Raw genomic sequence first — 21033 nt, 5'->3', positions numbered from 1 at the left:
TTGCAATTTCGGCAGAGCCAGGTAGATAGATAGTTACTAGTTGATAGGACCAAACATTTCTAGTTTGCAAAGCAGACCAGATATTGATAGAATCTATTTGCAACTTTGGTAGAGAAAGTATACAAATATATATTTTGTATACAAATTAAAGCTTGATAGGAAAGAGGCTAATTAGCAAAGTAGATATCTCATGAACTCATCTTATGCACTGCTTTGCAAATGATTGGTCAGGATTTGTGCTAAAGAGAAGACAGTGCATTGTGATTGGTCACTCCAAAATATGCAAATGAGGAAGCTGAAATGAAAGCCTTCTTTACTGGTTAATGATACTTATCATTGATGGTTTTGTCGAATTGTGTTTTATTTTGATATTCAAGTTTACTGTAAGTTTTAATAATTGGTACATGACAACCAATACATAAGCATAATGCGATTTTTATTAGATACATATCAAAAGATGAGCTAGATTGCCAAAGATGATTTGATGATAGAATTTGCTTCTTTAGAATAACCAGAATGAAGAACCATGTCATCTGAAATGTTACATTTCTATTATGTTATAGATTTTTTTTCTGTATAGGAACGCACAAAAGGTACTTGGGACATGGTACAAAACGTGTTAATTTTTATTGTACGACTTGAAACCAACGTTATACTATGCATTTCCGTAGGATTTCAAATTACATTTGTATAACCTCATTTAGACTTGTTGCAAGGTGGTAGCCATAGCTATGTCAAGCTGCAAGAAGCAGTGTGTCTCTAGATTAGTACATTTTCTGTATCATGTTCTGTATTCATTCTAATGTGTTGTAAGTATATTTTTTGCACATAAGTTCATTTTGCTGTAAACATTTTCAAGAAAAAATGCAGAAAATCATTTATTATATACGATACTATTTGTTTCCACTTATTAATTGACAGCCTATGTTTCAATCTAGTAAGTCTTTAACAGCTAGCAATATTAGGGCTGTTTTCCAGAGCCCTTTGCACTGCTGTAAGTTAAGCCTTAATCCTTGAAGAGTGGGGCTGAATAGTTTCAGTAGTTATTACTTTCATGAAGTTGTGTTGTGTTTCGGCATCTGTATTGTAAATGCTGCTATGATAACTTTGATTCTTTATAGACTTTAGCCAGTTGTCAATCTTGTATCTTATGATTTAACCTGAATGTTTTACCTTCATTTACATAAAGTTAGTGTTCTTTGAGTCTTCAGGATGACAGTATTGTGTATGGAGCAGATCATGAATATCTTTAGATTGAATCTTTAAGCGAGATAATCAGTTTAACTGATCATGTTTCGGATTCAGGAGCAAATTTTCATGCAGCTTTTTATCTTTTTTGGCCACGTTTGCAGGGAATGCTGTGAACCAAAGACTTTTAAGTTGTTTGCATTTAAACCCTTTTTTTAAGCATAGAGTGTTGACATTTTTTAACTTAAGTTTTAAGTGAAGGCGTTTCAGCACCTTTTTGTAACAACAGGTTTTTAGGCATTTTGTTGTCTGTTGTTTGGTTGGCTACTTACACTGTATGTGTATTCTGTTTCTAAAGAAGAGACTATTTTGGACTTAAACTTTATATTTTGGAATGAGGACCTAGTTTCCAACTATAGCAAGCCCTGTGAGCTGTATGGTTTTGTTGCAGATTTTATGTCTTTTGCCGACAGTAGAAATATATGAAGTGTCCTGACTGTATCGTGTCTCTTGTTTCTGTGCTGAATGTAGACCTTAATTTGATTCAAAATTATCTGCCCATTTTTTGACAACTGTAAAAATTCCTACAGTTTAATACCAAGAAGAACATAAGCCACATATAGTGCACACATTCATGATTTATTTTCTATCCTCATGATTGTACATCACAAACTAGATACTACTACACATTTCTGATTATTACCAGTATGTGTCATTTAATGACAACAATTTGGTGCACAGTAATTATATCTTTAGCACACATATTTCCACATCTAAGATGACTCACACTAATACAGCTCCCCAACTTTGTCTCTTCCAAACTCTAACACAAAACTGCAACAAACATGGGCCGTCTATACACAAAGGGTTACTGATGGTAGAAAACTAAACATATATCATATTTTCCCAATAATGTTTTGGTCTATTGCACAGATGAAAGTTGACAGGCACCGATGGCAAGAAAGTGTGGAAGGACAAACAATTCTCATGTTTATATATATGATAAATATACTTGCTAGATCCTTTTTGGTAACAATTTTCCCAACTATCCCTTACCTACACCCCCTACTTCTAAGTACATACAAAGAGATGGTTCCAGAATTCCCAATCAAACCTTAAGTTTACCATCTAAGGTGCAACTGTACCTACAGTAGCATAAATACTTTATATCCAAATAGTTTTCTGACTAACCAGATAATATAGCTGGTATAGTCATAGAAATATCCTACAAAGCTGAAATATATGAATAAGAATTGGTGATAGACCTTATAATACGGAATGATAGAATCCATATTTGTTTGTCGTTATACATAACAGAAGTCTGACTGCCTGTCACTACAGCAACTGTTGTCATGGTTGTACAATCATTATGTCAGTCGCATGGCCATGGGAACACCATAAGAACACCGTTGCCATGGCTACAATTTTTTATCTCCAGTTTACATTTAGATACAGGAATTAAGGACAGCCATGCAAATTCAAAGGTTCTATTCTGTAGAATTACACTGTTGTCATCATGTCTGTCCCATTGCTATGGCAACACCGTTGCCACGGCTACACGATCTCCTCCAGCATGGGTTCCGTCTCGTCCTCGCCTCCCTCCACATGCAGCGAGGCGTGCAGCATGATGAGGAAGAACGACGCCCCGATGACCCAGAACACCGTCGTCCCCGCCGACGCCAGCCAGAACAGCGGGAAGGACGCGACAGCCACGACCCCGTACTGCTGCGCCACACTCAGCTCCCTGGGGAGGAAGGAAACTGCACTGTGAGACCCTTTGTATCAAGGGAAAGAAACTACAGAGTGAGACCCTTCCCATGATGTGACCGCCACCACCCCGTACGGCTGTGCCACGCTAAGCTTCCTGAGGGCAAAGGAAACTGCACTGTGAGACCCGCCACACTCAGGCAAGGAGAATTCACGGAGGGACATAAAACTGCACTGTGAGACCCATTGTACCAAGGGAAAGAAACTACATGTACACACCCTGCCACTGTACTGTTTTATAACTAATTACATACATAACCGAATGACCCCAATTGACCCATCTTACATTGGACCAGACCATTCTATATTTTTGAAGGTAAACATCATAAAATGTTCCAACTTAGCTTGAGCACATGTTGTGTCTGTTTCTTCTATCTAATGTGTAAAGAATTCTGTTTTAGATTTAAACAAAAAAAACAACAACACCCACTTTCCCATGAGCATGAGTTTCTTCTCGTCGCTGCGTAGCTTGATGATGTAGCAGGCCCCGAGGCAGGCGGCGATGGCGATCAGTAACAGAGGGTTGGTCAGGATGCAGTACACCTATATGTAATAAATATTATGTTGATAGAGTTATTAGGACTCAAATGACTGTGTATCTCTGTTATATTGTATCTGACCCTTACCTCTTCCCTCATGACCTCAATGAAAAGCGGCTTGTGTGCCGATTTGAGCTTATCATGAATAAACAAAGGTTCAAACAAACAAGTATGGGAGCAAAAAACATACAGCACCTTAGTGCTACATACCTAAACACATTTTCTGGTTCAGATCCGGATTCAAGTTCAGAGGTTCAGGTTCAGGTGTGGACTTATAAGTCGGGACCTGAATCCATGGCACATGGCTAAGAATATGTTTTATTCGGTTACATATAGAATAGCATGTTTTCGTAGAATTTGTGAAAACTGTACACGAATGGAGATCTGAATAAAACAAGCAAACAAACCAAATACACACCACGAGCCCCAGGAACACAAACAGGTAGTTGCTCTGGTAGAACTCAACATTCTTCATCACGCGCTTGCCCCACGCCGCGGGGTTCGCTGGGGAACGGAACTTGGCGGTGGCGACGAACTCCGCCCACGGTCGGATGTTTCCCCGCCTCTTCTCTAGCCACTCACGGGCAGCTGGGGGGAAGATCACAACCTCGTCAATCAATCATTACAAAATGAGATGTTTTTTATTAAGTTTGAGCTTATAATAGCATGAAAGTTCATATATGTTCAATTTGGTGTTTGATATCTTTTCAATGAGTAAAACAAAAAATGGATCACAATTTTCAATTTTTCCCCTACAGCCACTTTGTCTACTTATGATCTCAGCAGAGAAAATGTGTTCATGAACAAAACTAACCCCACCAAACAGGCAGCACATTGTTACTAGAAAGCTTGATGCGTACATGTGTCGAATAGAAATCAACACTTTCTCCCAGTTTCAGAGGATTCTTGCAGTTTTCTAAATCCAAGTTTATCTCCCGTAACACACCAGCACAGTTACAAGACATGTCATGACCGCAAAACCATATACAGACTTTTGAAACCAAAAACTAATGTCATGGAAAAGACTTTTGTATACACTCAGGTCCATATCTATATGGAACAGTTTGCCTTATAAGTTATATTGTTCAATCTGCTAGTCAAGGATTCAGCAAGAGCAAGTAGACACCAAATCAGTAAAAACTGAATACTAATGACTTTTATGTAGTTTGTATGTCTGATGTTTGTTAGCCTGTATTTACACAAGCTCTCAGCCGGAGGTTACTGACCCCCACCCAAGAGTTAAAGGCGGTTACGGACACCGGCTGGACACTGGGAGAGCGTTTCGTCAGGCTATGATGTTTGCATGTTTTATGTAAAGGAAGATTGTCTGTTTACAAATCTTGTAATTGTATGTTAGCTAATGGACTTAATGAAGAATCTACATATCCAAGGTTATAATTACCTGGGCTGCTGAGAGTCATCATCTTGCCAGCCAGTCCCTGTTTTTGTTGGTCAGCGGGGATCTCAATGTCTCCTGTCACCTTCTCCGGATCCATACGCAACAGTTAAGACCCTGGAACCAGAACAAGGACTTATGACACCATATTCATAATTACATTACTCAACAAAAGACAGTTATTGTTGAACAAGGATTATTGAAAGCATATTTTTTTTTTATCTGAACCCTTCCAGCATGCAACAGAATAGACTCTCCTATTGTTTTGTTTACAAAATTGCAATAAAATTGTCTTCATCAAGCTGTTTTACATCTGTATCTCAGAAAATACCGAAGACATCTCTCCTTAAACAGAACATGGGTTTATGACATCATAATAAAATTACTCAACAAAAGACTGTTACTTATTGTCGAATATGTGTGAGATTCTACATGTGTAACGTCCAAGCAGGTGTGCAGATAGCCTGGAGTCCAGCCTAATTAGCTTCCGGCCGCTACCCAAGCTCCGCTGCCGGCAGCGGAGCTTGGGTAGCGCAGCGGAGCTAGGGTAGCGGCCGGAAGCTAATTAGGATGGATTCCAGGCTAGTGTGCCGACTGGTGTGGTCCTCGGTGGTGCATGCATTTGCCCCGTACACCCCCCCCCCCCCTGGGTCGACAGATGATGATGATGAAACATGCACTTTACACCCCTATCCCCTTTGGACGTCTGGATACAAGTCTACAAATAATTTATTAGTAGTCTTGGATAAGTTGTCTTCTATGTCATTTTTTAATCATCACCGTACGTTTTAAAACCCGTTACTACCGTCTTTCTAACAGTCATGTCAAAACATGTCCACGATCTACTAAGCGACAAACTTGAACAAAAACGCTCGGTTTTATTGTCGTCATAATTCTATTGCACCACGTTAAACAGCCTCATTACCCTACACATTGGGTACCTGCCTGTGGCACTGGCTGCAAATACACCTGATATTATTATTATTATTATTGCAACAACGCCCCCCCCCCATTCCAACAGTAAACAGACAACTATTCCTCCATTTCTTTATGAATTCCAAACTCCAAAGCCTTAATTTAACGCAGAAACATACCTGTATCGGTCCCCGCTCTCCCAGTACTCGTGTTTGGTCGGAAACTGACGACGGAAATGAACAAAACGATGAAAACCGCGCTCTGCATACGTGGAAGAAATGATTTGTTCTAGAATGACCCCGACTGACCCCTCTAAGTTGGACGAGACGAACCTATTTTTTTAGAGGGGTAGTTACTGTATTCACTTAAAGCTAAACGCATTTATGGTATTTTTTCTATTGTTCTATGAAAAATTAACATTACATTTTATACATAAATGTTCTGGATGTAAATATTTTCTAGATCAATAAACCTAAGTACTAGATCGGCCGAAATTTCTACCTCAAAATATAGTGTGATCGTCTGAAATCGGGTAAGGACTATTCCAACTTTAATAGAGCGGGGGTGTACTTATCCGTAAATGAAAAGATAGAGATTAGCAGTATTGCGGTTTTCAGATTGTCATCAATCTTTGTATAAAAAGCAATATGGGCAATATGCATTTTTGCCACAATAGATGTATCTTCAAAATACAGTGTAGGTATCATCAGATAAGTAGTCCTTTGTCTTTTCATTTCATTCAGTACTCCACGGGCGGCAATACGATTTCCCCACTCCAGACCCGATATGTCGAAAATCGCGAATCAGCGCTCCCCAAAAAATAAACGCCAACGCAAGCCAGAAGTCAATTACGAATTCAACAGGTCTTCATCCATACCGTATGATGACAATATTGTAATTTATATACTGTTATTGATAACATTTTGTAGTCAGAGCCTTGTAGTACTGTTGATTTAATGCCATACATTGCACCATGTACGATTGTTGTTAAAGTTCATTTCATTCATGCAGGATCATGCAGAATCGGTCAGTCCTTTTTTTAACGAACTCGCTCAATGCAAGGCCGTAGGGGGGCCAGGCCCACTCATCTAAGCACTGAACTAATTGTTACTGTAGCAGCATCTCTTCACCCTAGGTCAAAAACACCAATGCTCGAGACAACCATGACTTCGCTGACCCATTAGGAGAAGCAGGGGTTACGAAGGCTGCCCGGGAATTTTTTCGTGAACTTCTTCCCTACTGTTTGTGCATTTCTTCCCTACCCCATTTAGAATGTTGTTGATCCACTCACACCGGGGCATGCCCCTACTCTTTTTCGAAAGATGTGGTGGGTTCTTTTACGTGCTCAAGGTGTGACTCTCCTCAAATACGGGACCTCCGTTTAACGTACTATCCGAGGGAAGTCCCTATCCAAAGATAGGTACTCATTTACGCCTGAGTGAAGTGAGGAAATTTGTGTTAAGTGCCTTTCCCGAGGGCACAACGTCGGTGCGAATGTCCACTTGTTTGAAAGACGAACGCTCAAACCATTACGCCAAAAGACGTCACCATTTCCTTCATTGTTATGCCTTTTGTTTTCCTTCGTAACGGACACCTGGCGCTGACAATCGCGCCACTGCTAATGCTAAGAGCAACGGGTAACCGATACTGTGGAAAGAACACCTGAAAACAACGTTGAACCGAGAAGCCTGAATGCCATGTGCTATATTTAGACCATGACTGACGGGTGCAGGTAGCGGGGAATAACCTACTCCGTCCAACTAGCTGCCATTCTCACTTCCTGATCAGAACGACGCGCTACACAGTTTCCTGTCAACCTTTAAATCGTGAGAACATAACTTTGCTTGTTCTGGTCACTTTGGAGTGCTTTATATTAATTATCAGGTCACGGCAACACCTGCAGACGGCTTTTACAGGTGAGGACAGGTGTACAGCACAGGTGAGTGACTATTTTCCTCGTCAGTCACAGGTTGTTTTTGCCGAATGAAACATACGCAGAGGTGCTGTTAACTCTCACTTGTCGCTCCCGTGCTTGGAAATAGCCAGAAACCACATGTTGTATTCTAGGTCACGTCGATTATTTAATTTGTTTGTTTTCATCCATGCACCCTCAAATATTATCACTGCTTCCAAAAAAGAAGTCAAACCCAGCTAATTTAGATATAGCCAACAAATGTATATAGTACCAGTAACCTATTGTTACAGCAAAGTCAGACACAGTTTACTGACGCACGTATGTTTTTCCTATGTTTTTATCATGAATTTGCAATTAGCCCACGGGCATGAACTTGCAATAAACTTCTCTCTATTATCCATACGCTTGTTTAATTTATGGAGTCTGCTATAAAATGTAGATGAAATATTGCTATAATATATATGATTTTAGTTCTGTGCCGCTATTTCCATTTCCTCCATTGTTTTAAAACCAAGTTTCTTCCCATTATTCAAGACTGTGCTTTTCAAGGTACCCTTGGGTCTTCCCCGGGGACGTTTTTCTTCGGGTTTCTAGCCCGGAGGTATTTTTGCTGTTCTTTTGCTGTTTATTCTCCATGCGTAATCTTCTCTTCTCGACAATTTCACTTATGGGTGACATTTCGGCTCTAAACACGAGCTCGTCACCTCTGATGTGGTCACGCCACTACATGCCCAGAATTGTTGTCAGGCATTTGCGTTGGAAGACGGCAAGTGACAGTGTTATTTGTGATGTACTTTTCCACGTTTCACATCTATATATGGCTATGGGCAGCACAATGGATTGACAAAGTTTTCAGGAAGTTTACTGTGAGGGTATACTGGGTCTATCATACTTGCTGGCATGTTGTTTGCTTTTAATTTGGTCTCCTTTATTGCTTCTTTTCTTTCCATGTTGTGGCGCGGTGCAGTCATAAAACTTGCACAGGTCTGATGCAATGCCACAACAAGAGTTCGGAGACTTTTTACCACCGTGAAATATCTAGAGCTTTTGTAAATTTCTTGCTTCATTTTGTCTCATTGAATATACACTGTCCATGCCATCTGTCGTACGCCAGAGAAATGTCGTCCTCACCGGGTAGCTCCAAGCTGCTCCCTCGAGGCAGGTCGGCTCTCGGCCCGACTAAAACAGCCTGGACCACCCGGTACGACCACTTGCTGCCTCGGGCAGAGTTTATCGGGCGGACACGGAGCGGAGGGCACAAGCCCAAACACAACACTGTGGCTGCAATGCCGACGGAAGACATTGGCCAAGTACCGGTAAGTACTTCAAGCTTTGAATTCACTTTTGTTTTGTTGTCGATTACTAGTATACAATACGCTCGTTGGTCTTGGTACGTTACTAAAAGAAATTGGTTCTATTTCCTGTATAATTGTAGCCCTAATGCTACCCTATCCTAGACAATATCTTATTGCATTATCATGTTTCACACGTTATGTTAGTGTACATCTAATTGTAAAAACAAACGCCATGTGTTTATCCCGTTTGAATTGAAGTGTAACAAAGTGCGTTCTTAATGGTATGTAAATGTTAATTTCCCTCTCCCAGATCAGAATCACACGTGCCGACAGGTCTTTCATGTGGCGAGACTTCAACATACCGGAGGACGGGCAGGAACTCGTGGTACAGGTAGGATGCAGTTTTGCTACTTCGCCCCAAAGAAGTCAAGTGGTCTCTCTCTCTCTCTCCGATTGTATGTCTCCGTTCTCTCTTTGTTCTCTCTCTCCCTATCTCTCTATTTATAGGTAAGGATGTGTTCACTCCACCTAGGTGTGAATGGGTACCTGACTTCGGTTGGGGAACGTCATATTAAGGTCAACTGCTGGCGCCGAATGCCAGCCGCCTAGACCCTTGCGACAGTTCCACAAAGTGCAAGTGTGGAACAAATATGTATCTTGTGTATTACTGTATGTGATTGTAAATCCTGCAGCAATTCAGCACTGGCTGCCATTGCACGGGTAATTTCGAACCAATAAACCATTATTATTACTATTAAACAAGAATTTGAAAATGTATATTGAATATCACAGACGGGTGAAACGCAGGACACCATCAAAGATAGTGACATCGAAGACATCCCCACAGACCATGTGCAACCTCAGGACCACTCCAATGATCAGTGCGTAACACATGTTTATAAGCTATATACTGTAATCATGTGTTAGTGATGTTAGCATAATCACATTCAACTACGACAAATGCAGATTCATCAATCTCATTCACAGATTATTGGGATAACGATAGTGTCGTTATCCTTATCATCGCCAACTATTGCGTTGCTTAAAAGCATGGTAACTACAGACGATCTTAAAACACCATCATAGGAAGTCTTGGCACGGATAAGAAGAAATATTAATGCCGAAATACACTAAAATTTTGACGTGTTACCTTTCCTTAGGTGTGTTGCCGTTGAAGAGGATGATCCACCGTTTGAGCACAGTGTAACTGTGGATTCAAAGGTCTTAAAGAAAAAGGTACTTAAACCTCATAACAACCATCTGTGTACTATCAAACTGATAGGTTTGATCCACTCACAACGGGGCTATACGTGTAACCCTAGCTATTGTTATTGAAAATAGTAGCGGGCTCTTTAACGCTCCCTTTGTAGCTTGAAAGTCTACAACATTTCACAGTACTACTTAGCGTGCAAGTTGCGTGAAAGACAGCGTCCGTGATTCCACTTGGACTTTAGGCGATTCCGCCTTAGAGCAATGACCTACTCAAAGAACAATCATTATCATCTGGTCGTGACGGTCTTACGGGTGCTCATGGCCCTTCTCCTCCATCCCTCCCTATCCTCCATTGCTCTGGGCAGGTCCTCCAGAGCACAGTTTCCATCCTGACACAGTTGATGACTGTAGGTAGTGCATGGTCTGCCTACACGTGCATGTCCGGAAAGCCCATATAGCAGAACATCGTTGATGATCTCTCCCTTGCTCTTCCAGGAATGCGCAGCAATATAAGCTTCTCTCACGGATGACTTGAGATATGGGGGGGGGGGGGTAGGTCCCCATATAGCAGTTCGTTTGGGGGATGATCTTTCCAAGAGATACGCAGCACGTATTCACTTAGTGTAGGTGCCATCCAGCTTTCTCTCAAAAAGTAATACTGCCAGTTAATCTAGGGTATTTGGGATGACTCCTGTTATGATATCTGATTGCCGTGTTCTTCTAACAGGTCCCCATCAAAAGACGGTCAAGCTGTGACTCCCTCTTCACCGGGAAGCACATCAAATCCGACGCCGTCTGGACGCCGTACGGCCCGCCGCTGTACGGGTACGGCTCCTCCCTGAACCCGCCGCGCAGGAAAGGGCCGGACGCGCTGGTCATCCTCGCCGCCATCTTCTACTGCCTGGCCGCCCTGACAGCTGTGGTCTTCGCTGTCCTGTTCAAGACCAACGTCCTGTCAGGTGAGTGGCTGTTTTTCCAGCCATTTGAACTTTTCACTTGAACATATTGGCCAACAAGTTATTTTTCAAGAAGATTAGTTTATGTCATCATTTTCATATGCTTTGACAAATTATATGCAAATGCTCTTTTCCTTGTTTTCTGTTCTTTGGTTTTCTCCAGTTTAATTTTTTTTCTGATATCCCTTTGGTATGCCCCCACAGTGTACACGCCCCCCGAGCCCGTGCCTGCGTGGGTTCAGCAGTTTTCCCCGGAGATGCAGAGGTGGTACCGGTTGGCGCTGGCCGGAGGGCGGGACGCATCAGCGATACTGCCGCCGGGAATCGTGCAGCCGGCAGAGGAGCCTCCTGTGGAGGAGTGTGAGTGTATCTAGCTCTGAGTCTAACTCACACAGCAGAAAACAGCAACATTAGACTAATTTTCATAGTGATATTGAATCCTGAGCTTCTTTAATTTAAAGTGACTCCAAGAAAGGGAATGATTTTCTCGAGTTAGAGGCAACAAGCTCTACGAGGGTCGTGACTGCGAGAGATTAAATAACACAGGATAAAGCTGACCAGTGGAGACTGCCTCTCAATAAGAGACTATGGCTATACCTATATGCGCACGTCATTGTATTGGTCAAATGTTTGCATTTTTATATTCTAACCAACTTGCTCGAGGCTGAGCTACCTGGGTTGCAAGATCAGTCTTTATCAAAAGCTAAGACCAGCAAAGCAAAATAATTGCTGTTGATTTGAATTCTTGAGCGTTTTCTCCTTTTCAGTTTGCGGAAACAAGTCACTCCCCGAATTGCACAATGGCGACTTTAAGTGCACCAGCATCGCCTACTACAACATACACGTGCGCATGTGCAGCGCCAGGTGCCACGTGACCTACAAGACCGATGACGCAGGCCTGCTGTTCTGCAACCGCGGCCGATGGGCGCCGATCGAGCCCGAAGTCGTGTCGACACTCGTCGGCGTCGGTCGGGCTGCCGACACGATGCCGAACACCGACCCTCGGGTGTTCGAGCATCTCGGCATCAGCGACGAAATTTACGCGGACATGGCCTTTAACATTTTAGTGAAGCTTGACAAAGTTCCCAATCTTTCTATCGTGGAGACATATCTAGATTCGATCTCGCTTGACAATATAGTCGATCCTGACATGATGCGGCAAATGCTGATCTGGGTCGGTCCGAATATTGAGGACATCGTGGCCAACCTGGACTTCCCGGAGGTTCTGTCTAACCTAGGTAGGGAGAATTAGACGATAGAAAGTAGTATCTGAATACCATACTAAAATGACGATAGAAACTAATACAATACTAAAATTTCCTTGAATCTGTATTAAAGATGATACAAACTAAATTAAACGAATTTGACAGCGTTTGCCTTTCCGTTTACAGAGACGTTTGGGGCGACCAGACATCCGGTTTGCAGAATCGTGGACTGTGGAAGCGACTTTAAGGTATGTCTCTTGTTCTAGTCGAAATTAACAAGACAAGGCAACATATCTAAGCTAGATGCGCAAACTTGACTAGATCTATAGTTTCCATTTCTACATATGCATCTTCGCGATCAGAGTCTCTGTCGACCGAAAGAGACATCTATAGGAGAGACCACCCTAACTTATCCAGAGACTCCGATGGTGCCCTCCACAAGATGAATTGGTGATTCTGACAGATCGCTATCTCTACCCTGATATGTATATGTTGTGTATGTTGTGTGGCGTCTGTATGGCACAGTGGCAGAGCATCCGACTATGAACCAATAAGACACAGGTTCAATCCCCAGTGGAGTACCCAGACATGTCCGGACAAGCACCCAGACGTTGTGCCCTTGGGAAAGGCACTTAACACACATTCCCCATGTTCTAAGACCAGCAGTAGGGTTTGGGTTGGCGTTAGGAAGGGCATCCAGCCGTAAAAACTCTTGCTACAAAAAAAAAAAGACTCGCACTCGATGAGGAGTTCTGGCGCTCCCCCATTCATGTGCAAGCACGTCCAACCCCCATATGTTGGGGAACAAAAGACGTTAAATTGGACAGAGAGAGTGTATGCTAGCTAGTTACTCCCCTGTACCTGAGACGTACGCCGTAATCTTTGTGTGAGCTTTGCACTGTCTATATCTAAATACCTTCTTTAGTTGGCTGCCTCCGAAACGGGGAAGCTTACACGACAGAGAACTAAAACCAAAAGGACAACTTCGCGATGTCACAACTTCAGATATCAAAAATAGTACCTTACATTTTAGTGTAGAGTTGTTGAACGAATTGTAATGTTTTAGAAAATGCTCTTTGTCAGATACCCCGAATCAGCCAGGTTGCAGTGGCGTGTGTGTGCACATGTTGCAAATAAACCAACCATATAAAAGATAAGTGGAAACTAAAACAACTCTCAGTCTGTTACACGAAGAAAGTCTTCCTTTCATTCAAAGATTCTCGGTCATGGACAAGTTTACAGCAGCACAACGACGTACAAGTCTGAGGCCAGACTGGTCTGTGACCGAGGCTACCTGCCCCGGCACCTTATACTGACGTGCACGGCTACAGGACAATGGGACAAACCAGCAGTCTGCGACCCAGGTAGGGCGTTATTCTGGTTTCATATGATTATCATTATTGATCTATCATTGGGCCCGTAACCAAGTCTACCGATAGACATTTTTTTACCTGTCAGCTCTGTCAGAAATTGACAAATGACACGTATATTTCAAAACGATTACGTCCTTTGTCCGAGTTTTAAAATGTGTGACAAAGATACAGAATACTATAAACTTCCACTTCACTCAAATAAACAAACGTACATCGACATAGATAATTCCATCCAATTCTGCTTTTCAACTTCAAAAATTGGTCTCGTCGTTTGTATGCATTATCCACTGCGCAGTAATTTGTAGCCCACCTGAGGACCCCCCGCACGGCTCGTACCTGTGCCAGGGTCACGTGTTCTCGAACCTCTGTGACGTCATCTGCGACGCGGGGTACGTACCGGAAACGGACGACACCCTGGGCTGCAGCTGGACCGGAAACTGGACCACCTTTCCAGGAGGGAACACGACAGAGATGGAAAGCTCTTTATCAGCAGGTTTGAGAAATACTGTAATTCACACGAATCCCTTTTTTCTTGATATTGATCCATATCAAAAGATAGCAATAGTATCCCATGATGCATATGTATATGATTATACCTTAAGGTTATGCGTTAACATTGTTAAACGTTGATTTTGACTTAACATATCCGTTGTCCTTCATGCAATGTACGGTGTCGACATTTTCTTTCGGCAGACACAGTTATCCCACAAACCCTGGCTTGCGTCATCGCTGACTGTGGAAACATTTCGGTGAGTGTTTTATGTATTCTTATCATCTGGTATCTGGTGAATAGCTCAATTATACTTGTGCTAATTTCGTATGACATTGTGTGTTGAGGGCAGAAGTTACGAATGTGTCAACCAAGCCTTGATCTAATGTGTTCTAAGGAGTTGCTTTTCTAGCTCAGCCTATTCACATACATCACTGAAAAGTTTAACAGTTGAAAAATATTTGATTCACCTTCTCCATGCATAGATGTCCGCACACGGTGACGTCACCTGTACGGGTACGACGTACGGTGAGACGTGCCATCTCACCTGTCAGGACGGTTACGAACGGCTGAACCAAGACAACGTCACCTGCCGGGTTCACGGAGACACATCCCAGGCCACCTGGAGTGGGGAACCGGAGTGTGTACCAGGTGATATGACATATCTTACTGGGGAGATGCTTTACTGTGGTGGTGAATGCGTGATTATCCTCGGTTGTGACGGAAACGTTGATGGATCTTCATGATTTTTTGCAGGTGTGTAGATGTTGTAGAAACGGAGGTCAAGTTCGAAAATGGTTCTCTTGGCATTTTCCGTCGGTGCTGCAGCGGGCTTTGTGTGGATGTGTATTTGTATGTCGCCAGCATAAGTCGAGAAGCTGTTGATGGATCTTTTAGGATATTTAATGGATGGGTAGGGTTTACAAAAAGGAAGGTCAAGGTCGATAATGAGCCTTCTAGCAGATACCTAAGGTACTACAACGGAGCTTCAAAATTTAGGGGCATATTTTCTGAAAGTGCTATGCTCATGATTTTTATGTGGTAGATAGTTCATGCCACAGGAAGTAAGTTCTGTAAATTTTGGCCCCCTGGCGGCTTGTTCCTCATTGTAACTTCCAGCTAGCATCGCCCCCTCATCCTTTACTTTCGCGGCTTTTTTCTTAGTCTGAAAGAGAATGAGGCGGTTCAACACCATGGTTAAGAGGCACTACATTTGGGATACGTTTTTGAAGATATTCACAAGGCATTTTATCACTTAACTAGTGAGTTGCGGATTCCCTCCTGAGTTCCCCAACACCGTCATCCAGTGCGCCAGCGGACACACCTACGGGAACACCTGCGGAGTCACCTGTGCGGACGGGTACGAAGGAACAAGGCACCAGAACGTTACCTGTATTATCACCGGAAACTGGAGCTTACAAGTGGAAGGTAGGACCTACTTTTACGTTTTAGTGAGCTTTACTGACCAAAGTGGTTTAAGTCAGGAAACCAACGCCCAGTTACAACCACAGCCTACATATATAGGATCGTAGTAGATCTGACTGAGTTATTGTGCAGGATCAGTGTCTTCTAGCTTTTTCAATTTTACTAACGATTTATTAACGTAATGATATTCCTTTGTTAATTGTAGCGCTCCAGCCAGTTGTCGGGGGACCAGATCTGTTCTGTCAGAAGAAGGACTGCGGCAACCTTTCGGTACGTGTCCTAAGATTTGTTTAGCTCAATACAGCTGGGTGATAGATAAGAAAGAAAACTATACTTTTCACTGTTATAATCTAGGGTGTGGTTTTTACCTTCAATGAAATATTAAATAGCCTGAAAAACTGATAAACTATTTGAATTTTAAATAACGTCGCTCAGACCCCCGACAGACATATCATTCGTTAACGCACAGAACCCGCCCAAGGGTGACCTCGCGTGCAACGGGACAAAGTTTCTGGACTCCTGTCGCCTGGCGTGTGAGCCGGGGTTCAAAGTTGCCGACGAGAGCGGCCATCTTCTCCATAGTCTGCACAACTTCAGTTGCAACGCGAGTGGACAATGGAACGAAAAGCCAAGGTAAAGATGGTTTCCTATCTCTTTTACGGTTATATTGGAATGACAATTCAAGGCAAAGAGGTTTTCTATTGATAGTTTTTCATTGAAAGTAAAGCGCATTGCCTTATACTCGTATGAAGGTTATTCTGTTACGGTAATCAATATAATAAAACTTTTACACGGCATTGCAGTAACATTTCGTCAGGCCCAATCCACTTGGGTAGTCAGAAAAAAAACGGTACTGTTACATTATTCACATTCTCTTTTTACGGCTGACGAATCAATGTAAGGCTATCTATAGATCTCGTCCCATTCAGAATAGATAAATGCCCAGTCAGCACCCAATCACATAGCTATTAGTTGAATTTACAACGAACCAGTTGTCAATGCATTGAGCAATATGTAAACATTAATTCTCAATACATTTGCAGATGTGTCCAGTCTGACTACTGCCGGCTCGGCCTGCACGACTGCCACCCTGAGCACGGGATCTGCATCCTGACGGGTCACCAGGCCTTCAGCTGCCGCTGCCGGGTCGGGACGGTCGGGGACGGGAGGCGCTGCGAACGGACCGCCTGCCCGCCTTTCCCGGTCAGTAGGATTCTGTTAAAAGCCTCTAGCCCTTCCCCTGCTAAAATAAAAGTCGCATGGAAAGAGTTTTCTAGAGAATAATGTTTATACGAGAATGTCGGACGGCTTACATATGCCAAGGAGGTTATATAGACTATATAACCTCCTTGCATATGCAGATATCCGGAATGCCGAATGATCTTCCATATTGCTAGATTTGAATGTAAATCAGAGTACCGCGAGTTTTTAATGACAGGCAGCTATCTTGGATCTATGCACTCAATTAGCGTTATGTTTCATGAGCCGTCACTCCACCAACGTCACTCCTTGCCGCACCTTCACAGATGGCTGAGCCGGAGAACGGTTTTTTCTCGTGTTCTATCCCAACATCCTCTGCGGTAACGGGCTGCCAATCACCTAACAGCATAGCAGCGGAGTACGAAGTCGTCTGTGTGCTCCACTGTAACCCTGGTTACGACAGGCTGATCTATGCCGAGTACTCCTGTGGACCTGAAGGAAACTGGACTATTCCTTTCGACACAGATAGTCCAGGAACCACACCGTGTTTTGGTAAATCTGAACATTTTATTTTCAGTAGTGTTCGGCATTGGTTAGTTTACGTTAGTTTACGATTGACACAGCCAACAAATTCAAATATGTGAAAAATACATATGGATGAGAATTTCAGGAAGTTGCCTTTAACCATCAGCTTTTGTTGCATGCCATATTTTAATGCAACATAGTCTTGTTAAAACTGGTTTGTATTCTAGCTGTAAAATGCCCGGACCTGTCTAGTCCCCTGCACGGCAGTATGACGTGTGATAGCGGCTCCAACTTCCGCTATCCCGAGGCCTGCAACTTCGCCTGCGACCCAGGCTACGAACTCACTCGAACAAGCAGCCGGGAAAGACATTGTCAGACTGATGCAACCTGGTCGGGGAATGAAGCTGAATGCATCGGTTAGTGCAAGATCGTCTTGAGTTTAGATGACGAACTGATTAAAACATTATGATCGCTGGTGTCAAAATACATAAGCATAAAACTGCTATAAACTCTTCTATATTACAGTTATATGCATATATTATGTTTCGCCAACGAAACATATTGTTTTTGTAAGGTTTCTTCTTCTTCTTCTTCTTCTTCTTCTTCTTCTTCTTCTTCTTCTTCTTCTTCTTCTTCTTCTTCTTCTCCTTCTTCTTCTTCTTCTCCTGTCAAACCTTCAAATCGCTTCTTCTCGGTCGTCCGTTGACCAAATTAGCTGAAATTTGGTATGCAGGTAGAGTATGTGTATACCCCTAGACCCTTTTAAAATTTTTTTGATATAAGTTTTTAAAATGATTTTATGGAGGTTTTTTGGTCATTTTCAGACAAAAGTCGCACATGATGGCCTCCAGTGCCGTGGTGTTGAAACCTGAGGACCTGAAATTTGGTTTAGTTGTGCATTGGATATTTACCCAAAGGACCCCATAATTTTTTTTGGCATACACTACTTCAAAATGATTTATTTTGCAATTTTTTGATGCAATATTTGGTTATTTTCTGTCGGGGCCAGCAAGAAGTAGGTCATACTGTAACATAAGCCCTCCCCATGTCTGGGACTTAAAACCAAGCAGATGTCAGGGGGTACCTCTACTAATGGTATTACAGAAAGTTATATGTACCTTATGTTACATGGTACGGATGTTATATTTGAGATGTAGGTACCTATAGGAAAGGTGACTACACCTGACAATTACTTATGCTAATGAGGACCTAATTCGCATAATGTATGCATAAAGTTGTATGTCCCTTACCGTAAATGCTGCGGATGTCATATTTGAGATGTAGGTACCTGTAGGAAAGGCAAACACACCAGGCCATAAATTATGCTAATGAGGACCCAATTTGCATAATCGATGCATGAAGCTGTATGTCCCTTACCGTAAAAGCTGCGGATGTCATCTTTGAGATTTAGGTACCTTTAGGAAAGGCGAACACACCTGGCCATGAATTATGCTAATGAGGACATCATTTGCATGATTTATGCATAAACTTGTATTTCCCTTACCGTGACAGCTGCGGACTTATTTTGGGACAGCCCACTTCTTGCATGAGGAGTATGGGCGAAACATCCTGAATTTGCTCTTAAAGCAAATGACGGCCAGTCTAGTTCAATATACATTTTCTTTTACTTCAGTTATGTTACCTTATGTATTTAGCCAATGTTAGGCGAGCCTGGAGACAGATGTTCATGCCATCTTAGTTGCTACCATGTCCCCCTAACGACCCGGGTAAAGGGACTAGGTAGATAGGTAGGAAGGCATGAATGTGCAATAAAGTTTATTGTCGTTGATAATCTGATGTGATGTAATGATGCTGAAAAGTCAACTTTTTGGACGGGTTTATGTAATGTACAACATTTTGTTGCATTATTTCTACTGCAGGCGTGCAGTGTCCGTCCCTGTACAGACCCACCAATGGGAGAATGTCATGTGACAGCGGTTACTCCTTCCGGTATCTCGAGACCTGCGCCTTCAGCTGTAACAGCGGTTACGGGCCGCCTGGCGGCAGCAGTCGGACCTGCAAAGCTGACCGAACGTGGTCGGGGAGCGCTGTCAGATGTATGTAATTATATAACATGTAATTATGACCTACATCTCGCTTTAAAGCTCGTTCTTATCAAATTTACACTTTTGTAGCTTCCGTTGCCGTTTGAAGTAAGACGTTTCTGTAAATGACCTGAGATTTGGCGTGTGGGTAGATTGGGGACATGTGTTTATCAAATGATCCTTATGTTTATCATTTAGTACAGGTTAAGACTGGAAATTACAAGTTAGGCACTTGCTACAAAATGTGATTAATGCTAATTCTATCTCACAAATACCAAAGTGCACCATTGGCACATTTCAGCTCAATTTCATACAATTGTATTCAAACCGATGGACGACGTCATAAGGAATTGATGTAATATACACACGTGGAAAACATATTTGTACAGTAAATGTTATATTCTAGTGTCGTGTAAAAATATAGAGCACAACACGGGGTGTTCCTTATTACCCGAGGTACCAGCCCGACCGAGGGTAGGATCACCCGACGAGGGACGAGGGACCGAGGGTGATGCGGAATACACCGTGTTGTATTCTGTCTATGTCATACATGACACCCGAGAAACACACACATCTGATTACGTTGATGAAGGATAGACATCCAGGTAGTAAGATACGCCAAAAATATTCATTCAAGCAGCTAGCTGGATAAAAACAGACGTTTCAGACAGCATCCGCTATCTTTCGTCAGTGACTAATATAAAGAAAGGTTGGGTAGAACTAGGTTTTATACCAAAACTCTGAATAGATATGTTAATGAAGGGAAGACAATCTGATTATTTGAACCATTCTTTCCCCGAAATAGGTTGCCCAGACGGATATCGTTACCACCAGCATAGTCGACTGTGCTACAAGGCCTTCAAACAGCTGAGAAACTACGATGAGGCAGCTGCGAGCTGTTCTTCTGACGGCGGAACTCTCGCCATGCCCCGAGATGCGACAACCAACGAGTTCCTCATCGACCTGAAGAATAAAGCTGATAATAGCGCTTTCTTCTGGTTCGGACTGACCGACGTTCAACAAGAAGGGAGATGGGTGTGGGACGACGGTGTTTCCCTCGGAAGTTTCAGGCCGTGGTATCCCGGAGAACCCAACAGTGCTGGGGGCAACGAGGACTGTGCGGAGTTTTGGAAGAATGACAAGTGGAACGATATGTCGTGTTCTGATTCCTCCAGGAAGTTTCTTTGTCAAGTCGCGCCATCTTGACAGGTTGGTCTCCAAACGATGGCGTTAAACCTTTTCATTCTTTCATACCTGTACCATATATTGAAGCACCGTCCGCTTTTATGAAGATTGTAACTTCATGTCCACGACACATACCGAACATTAGACCTAAAAACACACGTTAGCCGGTTCTGAATCTGATTGTCCATGACGCTTTCGCAGATTAGTCAATTTGTGCTGAAATTCCGTTTTACGCATTTTACTTACTATATAGGTGTATGGCCTTTATTGCTAATATTCTATGGTCACCAGCAAATTGAAGTATCGGCAATCAAAAAATGTAATATATATTATCAGTTTCTTTAGATAAAGGCATTACAACAGTCAGTCTCTTATTTGATATATGAAGTTATAATCTTTTTA

At 42.6% G+C, this 21033-nt stretch overlaps 2 protein-coding genes across 2 annotated transcripts; one reads left to right on the top strand and one right to left on the bottom strand.

The window, feature by feature from the left end:
* Positions 1-1808: 1808 nt before the first annotated feature.
* Positions 1809-6136, bottom strand: LOC136442327 (prenylated Rab acceptor protein 1-like). Its single transcript, XM_066439127.1, has 5 exons — positions 5985-6136; positions 4897-5007; positions 3913-4082; positions 3386-3498; positions 1809-2932 (listed from the first exon to the last, which is right to left on the bottom strand). The coding sequence occupies exons 2-5, from the start codon at positions 4988-4990 to the stop codon at positions 2743-2745; spliced, it is 567 nt and encodes a 188-aa protein (XP_066295224.1). The 5' UTR covers positions 4991-5007; positions 5985-6136; the 3' UTR covers positions 1809-2742.
* Positions 6137-6665: 529 nt separating this feature from the next.
* On the top strand, positions 6666-20870 carry LOC136442698 (uncharacterized). Its single transcript, XM_066439642.1, has 21 exons — positions 6666-7744; positions 8835-9036; positions 9326-9406; positions 9808-9896; positions 10176-10251; positions 10955-11186; positions 11388-11543; positions 11951-12421; positions 12575-12636; positions 13605-13752; positions 14057-14254; positions 14455-14510; positions 14737-14902; positions 15515-15679; positions 15882-15946; positions 16146-16309; positions 16720-16879; positions 17203-17428; positions 17629-17817; positions 19282-19458; positions 20252-20870. Exons 2-21 carry the CDS (start codon positions 8839-8841, stop codon positions 20650-20652), a joined length of 3480 nt encoding a protein of 1159 aa, XP_066295739.1. The 5' UTR covers positions 6666-7744; positions 8835-8838; the 3' UTR covers positions 20653-20870.
* The last annotated feature ends 163 nt before the right edge of the window (positions 20871-21033 follow it).

This window comes from Branchiostoma lanceolatum, chromosome 9 (genome assembly GCF_035083965.1).
Source record: "Branchiostoma lanceolatum isolate klBraLanc5 chromosome 9, klBraLanc5.hap2, whole genome shotgun sequence".
In the NCBI taxonomy this organism is placed as follows: domain Eukaryota; kingdom Metazoa; phylum Chordata; class Leptocardii; order Amphioxiformes; family Branchiostomatidae; genus Branchiostoma; species Branchiostoma lanceolatum.
This window is presented reverse-complemented; position numbering and strand designations above follow the sequence as displayed.

Excerpts from the sequence above, each read along its gene's own strand:
- LOC136442327 (XM_066439127.1), bottom strand. The coding sequence starts at position 4,990 with ATGGATCCGGAGAAGGTGACAGGAGACATTGAGATCCCCGCTGACCAA. Across the intron at positions 4,083-4,896 it reads GATGACTCTCAGCAGCCCAG|CTGCCCGTGAGTGGCTAGAG; the intron begins GTAATTATAACC and ends TCTTCCCCCCAG. Across the intron at positions 2,933-3,385 it reads AAACTCATGCTCATGGGAAA|GGAGCTGAGTGTGGCGCAGC; the intron begins GTGGGTGTTGTT and ends CTTCCTCCCCAG.
- LOC136442698 (XM_066439642.1), top strand. The coding sequence starts at position 8,839 with ATGTCGTCCTCACCGGGTAGCTCCAAGCTGCTCCCTCGAGGCAGGTCG. Across the intron at positions 9,037-9,325 it reads AAGACATTGGCCAAGTACCG|ATCAGAATCACACGTGCCGA; the intron begins GTAAGTACTTCA and ends TCCCTCTCCCAG. Across the intron at positions 11,187-11,387 it reads CAAGACCAACGTCCTGTCAG|TGTACACGCCCCCCGAGCCC; the intron begins GTGAGTGGCTGT and ends ATGCCCCCACAG.